At 48.8% G+C, this 7,459-nt stretch overlaps 1 protein-coding gene across 1 annotated transcript in view; it reads right to left on the bottom strand.

Annotated features, from left to right (window-relative positions):
* Window positions 1–420: 420 nt before the first annotated feature.
* CDH5 (cadherin 5, type 2 (vascular endothelium)) overlaps window positions 421–7,459 on the bottom strand; it is an 11,533-nt gene continuing 4,494 nt past the window's right edge. Inside the window, exons 3-6 of the mRNA XM_008564172.1 lie at window positions 5,777–5,921; window positions 5,326–5,434; window positions 2,935–3,180; window positions 421–941 (exon numbers count right to left, since the gene is read on the bottom strand). Coding sequence (XP_008562394.1) covers window positions 421–941; window positions 2,935–3,180; window positions 5,326–5,434; window positions 5,777–5,921 — 1,021 coding nt within the window. The remainder of the gene's footprint in view (window positions 942–2,934; window positions 3,181–5,325; window positions 5,435–5,776; window positions 5,922–7,459) is intronic.

The following is a 7,459-nucleotide window of genomic DNA, read 5'->3' as shown; positions in this document are numbered from 1 at the left end:
AAAAAAGACAAGAGAAAATACACTAAGGTGCAAACAGCATTATGAGAGGATTGTTTTCTTCTCCTTTTCTGTATTTTCCATATTTAAAATATTTTTAATTTTAAAATTATATAAATGGGGAAGAAAGGAGCAATGATTGGGCTGGAAAACATGCAGGAGTCTGTCCTGAATTTGGGGCATAGCTGCCAGGTTGGGAGATGTGAGGTTCTGGGTGGGCCCAGCAGGGGGCAGGGCCCTCCTGGGTAGCACTGATGGGGTCTTGGCCACAGTTGCCCCTCTCTGGGCTCTTGGGGGATCCTGGGTACAATGGGAATAGTCCTTCTCCTGGAGGGTGGTTGGGATTTTTCATATAGATAAAGGAAACCCTAACACTTGCCCACAAAAGTTACACAATTTCTGGAGAATCTAACAATCNGCCCCCTAATACAGCAGCTCTTCCTGGAGGTCCGAGCCATACAGCTCGGCCAACATCTTGAGCCTGGGCCCCCAATCATTGAGGAAGTCGTAATCGGTGTCGGAGTAGGATGAATCGGTGCCCAGGGAGCTGAGGGACTCGGCGACGGACTGGGAGCCCTCATAGCCGTAGACGTGCAGCATGTCATAGGGCGGGCAGCCGCCGTCGTGCTCCGCCTCATCCTTCTTCACCTCGATCATCGCGGCCATGTCCCCGGGCCCGCCCTGTGCCCCGGGTGTGCGCTGCGGCGGCTTCTGCACCCGCGAGTACAGCGGTGGCCGCGCGTCCGGCGACAGCCGCGGGGACTTGGCTCCGCCACCGTGGCGCACCGAGTTGAGCACCGACACGTCGTAGCTGGTGGTGTCCATCTCGCCGCCGCCCTCCTCATCGTAGGTGACCAGCTGCTCGTGGATCTCTGGCACGCTCTTGCCGAGGGCGCGGGCCTGCTTCCGGAGCCGCCGCCGCAGGAAGATGAGCAGGGTGATCACTGCCGGACAGCGAGCGACAGCGACAGCAGTTAGACACTGCCGGCCTGGTGGACCCCTGCCCCCTCCCTTCCTCACCCTCGGAAATTCAAGGGCCAGTCCGGACTCCTCCATGACTGGGCCAACGTGGACGCCTGGGGCTCCACCCGTCCCCGTGGGACAGTCATCTGTCCCCACACTCTTGGTCCAACCTGGCTGTCACAAACACTGGTGTGCACGAGCGGAGAGGAACAGAGTGGGGCTCGCTGGGGTTCTTTCTCCTCTCTCCCTCTCAGCTCTGTTTAACCGCATCCTCATTTCCTTCCTCCTTGTCCCACTGTGGCAAATTCTTCCACGCCCTGTCCCAAAGGCCAGGAGGCCAGAGTTTGGGGCAGAAATGGGGGAAGGGATGGAATTGGAATTTGGAGTGCAAAGGTTCTGAGTCACTACATTGTTGACGACTGTGTTGATGACGGTGGATATTGGTGGTGCCAGTGGACGTGAAACTCATTGCACTGACAGCAGCCACCCTCTTGAGTACCAGCTGTATATGGGCTGGCACTGCATTGGGCACGTGCTCATGTTACTTCACTCAACGTAGACATTATTATCCCTATTCTACAGTTAAGCAAACTGAGCTCAGAGAGGCCAGGGGACTTGCCCAGAGTCCCATGTTCAGGCAGTGCTGTGGACGGTGACCCTGCTGCAAGCTCTGAGGGGTGTGGCTGTGTGAGGGACTCAGCTCCCTGAGGGGGAGTGGACTGTGTGGTACAGAGAGCTCCCAAATTAGGCTCAAACCATCCCCTGGGCTCTGTCCTTGAGCCTTTAACAAACTGCTGCATACTTAAGTATATGGGATGCCCAGGGAGACATCCTTCCCGAGCCTCAGTTTCCTTGTCTGTGAAGTGGAAATGATGACTTCTCTGCTTTGTTTATATTTTGGAAGGTGGTTATGAGGTTAAATGCAATTCCATATGTGGTGTGGATGCCATCATCATTAATTATTATTAAAAGGGGAATCTGAGTCTGGACCTTCTGTTCCAGAAGCTCCAGAAAGGGGTCATACCCAGAGAACCTTTCAGGGGAGACATTGAAGGTGCCCCACTGTATCTGACCTTGTCACTGTGGTGCACAGGGCGGTGCTCTGTAATCACCCAAGGGCTTCCTGCCCCACCTCATGGCAGGTGAAATGCAGGATAATTGATACACCTTGGAGGAGCCCTCAACCATTAAATGATGGGATTGGGTGGATAAACACCAGCTCCTCTTCCGCAGGTGGAGAGACGCTGAGGTGTAGCTCCGGCTGCCTCCAGGTTCCCAGCGGGTGAAGCTACTTGTCCATGGTGGTCACTTCCCTGATTCCTTGCCCTTCACTAGCTGCCTCCCCTCCCTGCTTCTCTCCCCTTTTCCTTAGGAGGTTTCCGGGGAGCACCTCCCAAATAAACTACTTGCACCCAAAACTTTTCCCAGGACCTGCTTCCTGTGAAATCCAAACTAAGGGAAGGCCTAAAATGCTACAAAATTTCTGAGGCCCAAATAAGAGGGGGGGGGAAGAAAAAGAGATATCAAGACTGGAGGAATTCTATCAAACACAGAAAGCACCCAGGACACAGTCTCAACTAGACATTGTTAAATTTTCCACTTTAGAACTGGATTTTTTTTCAAAATTAAGTGTTGTGTAAATACATGCCTGAACAGTGCCTAGCACACAGTAAGTGCTCAAAATATGTAAGTTGCAGGAGCAACTGTTATGGATAAGGAAGGTAAGGAAGATATTTTAAAGTGGAGATGGCCTCTCCCCAATGAGTGCAGAGGGGTCCTAACACCACGCAACCCAGATGCCCAGTTCGGTGTAGCCCTCATCTTTGTGTCACACCCGTGGACCCTGAAGCCCAGGATGGTGCACAAGCCAGTGCTGCCTTGCAGGTTGGAGGAGGGGCTGGGCCTGAATTACTGTCCTCTCCTCCTCCTGTGAAGCCCCTCCAGCCTCTCGACCCCACCCTGTCCAGCACTGACCTGTGATGGTGAGGATGCAGAGGAAGATGCCCACCAGCGTCCGGATGCTGACGCCTGCCTGGGCGGCCAAGTCCTCGCAGAAGGTGAACTCCCCGTGCTCGTTGCATTTGCACACGGCCACGGCCAGCGTGCTGGTGCCTGTGAGGCTCGGCTTCCCATTGTCCGAGATGAGCACCGGCAGGAAGTGGACCTTGGTACGCTCCTGGTCAAATTGCCTGTACTTGACCGTGATGTTGGCTGTATTATCTGGAAACATCAAGGCAGTGGAGTCAGGCTCTGCCAGGAGCACCCACCACCCTAGGCCACATGGCCGGGGAAGCTGCTCCTCCAGAGAGCCCTCCCTGACCGCACCAGCTTGTGTATTGCCTGGGCTGTGTCTCTCCACTTTACATCGCCTGCCTCATGTTTTAGCCGTTTAAGCGCAGGTCTGCTCCTCCACAGACGGGATATTTTGGAAAGCTGCTTTGACCCAACTTCCAAGAATGGCTCGGCCAGAATGTAAAATCCCTGCTTTCTGTTTCTGTGGGCGACTGATATGCCTGACCTCATCCCCTTCCCTAAACGCACTCCAGTAACAGGCAGTTTTCTCTTTTAGCTCAATTAATTAATGATTGTTTCAAGCTTTGACAAGCAATCAGGAAAAATAAAGTTTTAAAGCCTTTTAGTATTATGCTAACTTCTAAGGCTGTTTCTGCTATCCCTGAAAATCCATTGTTATAAAGGAAGCTTACAACAGTAAAAACAATGCATGTGTTAACCGGGAGCACAGAGAGAATAGTTCCATATGTAATGGAGGGTTTCCTGGGTGGTCCGGAATGGGGATATGCTTTGATCCAAATATTGGCTCCTCCTCCCAGCTCCAGTCAGTGGTTTCATGAACATAAGAATTTCTCAGGGAGCTTAAACACACTGATCTTCAGACCCTTCCCCCTCCTCCTAACATGTGCACGTGTGTACACACACACACACACACATGCACACACACATGCACGAACACACACACACACGCACACACACACATACACACACGCACACACACACACAGATTTTGGGCAGAGGCCAGATAATCTGCCCTTTGTAGGCTCCTGAGAGGTTGTAATACCAAAGATCAGAAGAGGGCCCAGGATCTACTGAACCACACTGTGTTGGCACACTCAAGAAGCCAGCTGAGAGCCAAGGAAGCTGCCTTTTAGATTTCAAACAAAAGCCAAATACATTTCATTATTCATAATTACATTTCAATATTAAGTCTATTATGATTGAAAATAAAGGATATGCCATTGACATTTTATGGGAGAAATTAGAGATTTTGACATACATGACATTCATGACATCAGTGAATCTGAGACCAACAGACTGGCCTCCTGGTTGCATATGGGTGTCCTTGGGGTGGGATTGATGCTCTCTTCCCCATTGCAGATCCCTACTCTGAGGTGGACATTGGGGATGGGGTGACAGGCGTTTTTGCCACATTATTTACTTCTAAAGACAGCTGAATGTTGAATGGTCCTTCATTGACTGTCTACACTGTCTATACATCACGGACCTTCCCTATCCCACAGGAGGCTCCTTAAGGACAGGCTGTGTCTGATTCCCTGGGTTTGTCCTCTCCTCTCAGGGACCCCACTCCTCAAATTTTCTCAGAGGTGGCAATGGGCTGTTTCAGTACAGGGGTCCTCAGCAACCACAGTTTCACCAATCAAGGACAAGCGGGAATCCCAACTTGTGCTGGGTGAAGGATCACTCAATTTAGACCCAAGGGACATTTTCTCTATTTTTCTGAGGAAGTTGCAGAGGCCATGGAAACCTGTCTACATCAGCTGGAATTAAATCAACTCAGTATCATCACTCTAGAAAGCACATACTCATCAGAAGCTTGGATTGGTCACTACTGACATCACAGGACCCTCTGGGCTGTGACTGGTGGACCATACCCTGTTCAGGGGCCACCTAGAGGTAAGTCATCATTGTAGCTGAATTAAGACAAAGTTCACTGTATTCTTGGGATTTAGTTTTTCACATTTCCAGTTTTGAGTCTTTGGGAGTGACCTCAAAGCTCCCCATCACAGGGCAGTTTGTAATTTTGCAGAGGCACAGAGTTTCCAGTGTGGGAAAGGATCCATCTCCTGCACCCCGTACCTGTTCTGTGATGCTCACTCACTTGACCATCTTATGGGGAATGGCAGGCCATGTGGACTTGGCAGTTTGGCCAGGGTGGCTCTGACCATCGCAAAGCCCGGGATTGTACAATGTATGTTGCCAGAGTTGTACAAAGTATCCCATAACTTGAAAATCCCAGTGGTAGCCTGGTCCTTGACCCTGGTTGCTTTAAGACTTAAATAACCCGACCCCTGACCCTGCTAAGATCCAAGTGACTGCTTTGTTGCGCACCGTGATTATCCGTGAGGGTGAAGTTGCTGTCCTCAGTGCTCAGGGCAAATTTGAACTTCACGTTTTGTGGCGTTATGTCCTTGTCTGTTGCAGAGATCCTCAGGACCAGCTGGACTGTGGAACACAGAGGATGGTCAGTGGTGGTGCTGGGTGGCCTGGGGCTCAGTGATGGAGACTTTAGGTTTAGATGTGACCATGGCTGCCTCTCACCTGCAACACTAACCTAAATGGCTTTCATAAAGACACTCTTTCTACCAACCCCTGCATCCCCCTAATCTACTCTCCAAACAGTTTCTCTTGAGCATCAGTTTACCCATCTGTAAAATAAGGATAATGTTACTTTCTCCAGGGCTGTTGTACAGGTTATATTAAACTCAGCAGAACTCCAGCTGACTGGATGGGAGGTTCTGCCCTTCAGCCTGCCCCACCCTCCCACCTGAGCCAGACTCACCTGGCCCTGGGCTGCATTCTCACACACTTTGGGCTCATAGGGCTGGGCAAACTCTGGGGCATTGTCATTCACATCCAGAACTTCAATGTGGACTTGCACGATGGATTCTTTGCCTGTGGGGGTCCCTGCAAGGGAGAGGACTTGTCACCACAGGGGCCTCAGCTGATGCTGGCCCTGAGTGTGTGGGGTGTGGATAGATAGTCCTGGAGGGCTCCTCCATGAAAGCTACTTTTTGCAGGGAGAGGGGGCTATGGACCTCTGGAAGAGAGGCCAGCAGTTGTGTTCTGGATGGAAGGAGTGTGGAAGAAGAAGGGGCAAATCTTCATATGTAAGAAAGTTTACTGAAGTATTACTTGTGAGAATCAAAAAGGTAAACAATGTAAGTGCATTTAAAAAGGTATCAATTAAATTAACGAAATCAATAATTTAATTAAGTAATTAAATGGACTTAAATAAATAAATGCAGTTTTGTATTTTTTTTTAAAGATGACTCGGTAAGGGTATCTTAACCCTTGACTTGGTATTGTCAGCACCACACTCTCCCAAGGGAGCTTCGGGCCAGCTCCTAAATGTAGTTTATTTAAAGAAATAAAATAAAATAATTACAAAAAAACTAAAAAGGTAAACAACCTAAAAGATGCTGAGATTTCGTTAATAAATTAGGCCACTGAAAAAGAATGGAATATATGACCATTTACAATGCCCATGCAAATTACATTTTAAAAATGTAATTAAAAAATTATTTTAGTACCATGAGAAAATTGTTCTGGAATAAGGTTAAGTAAAAACACAGGATATTTTATACAAATATTATGATCTTACTTATTTAAAAATATGTATAGAAAAAAGACAAGAGAAAATACACTAAAGTGCTAACAGCATTAAGATAGGATTGTTTTCTTCTTCTTTTCTGTATTTTCCATATTTAAAATATTTTTAATTTTAAAATTATATGAATGGGGAAGAAAGGAGCAAAGATTGGTCTGGAAAACAGGCAGGAGTCTGTCCTGAATTTGGGGCATAGCTGCCAGGTTGGGAGACCTGAAGGTCTAGGTGGGCCCAGCAGGGGGCAGGGTCCTCCAGGGTAGCACTGGTGAGGTCTTGGCCACAGTTACCCCTTTCTGGGCTCTTGGGGGATCCTGGGTACAATGGGAATAGTCCTTCTCCTGGAGGGTGGTTCGGATTTTTCATATAGATAAAGGAAACCCTAACACTTGCCCACAAAAGTTACACAATTTCTGGAGAAACTAACAATCTCAGAGTTGGAAGCTGCTTCAGATTTTGAATCCAACCCATTAACTGGGGCATAAACAACTCCCAAAGGAGTATTTCCCAAACATCCATGATAATAAGAACCATATGACACCTGTGAAATGCACATTCCTAGGCGCCATCTCTGGCTCCCTGGACCAGAACCTTCAGGGAGGAATCTGAGAAGCTCTGTTTCATAGGAGCCATAGGTAATTCTAATCACAGAGACGTCTGCGCACCTGCTTTATAACAGTGCTTCTCAAACTATAATGTGCAAGAGATTCTGATGTTCAATATGGGGGTGAGGACCGAGATTCTACACTTCCAGCAAGGTCTTAGGAGATGCAGATGTTACTGGTTCAAGTAACATCCACTTGGGCATGGAGGCTCCATCACATCCCAGCCAAGGGGTGCTTCAGCAGGTGCTTGGCA

The sequence above is a fragment of the Galeopterus variegatus genome, unplaced genomic scaffold (assembly GCF_000696425.1).
Source record: "Galeopterus variegatus unplaced genomic scaffold, G_variegatus-3.0.2 Scaffold17047, whole genome shotgun sequence".
In the NCBI taxonomy this organism is placed as follows: domain Eukaryota; kingdom Metazoa; phylum Chordata; class Mammalia; order Dermoptera; family Cynocephalidae; genus Galeopterus; species Galeopterus variegatus.
The sequence above is the reverse complement of the archived record's forward strand: the minus strand, read 5'-3'. Positions and strand labels throughout refer to the sequence as shown.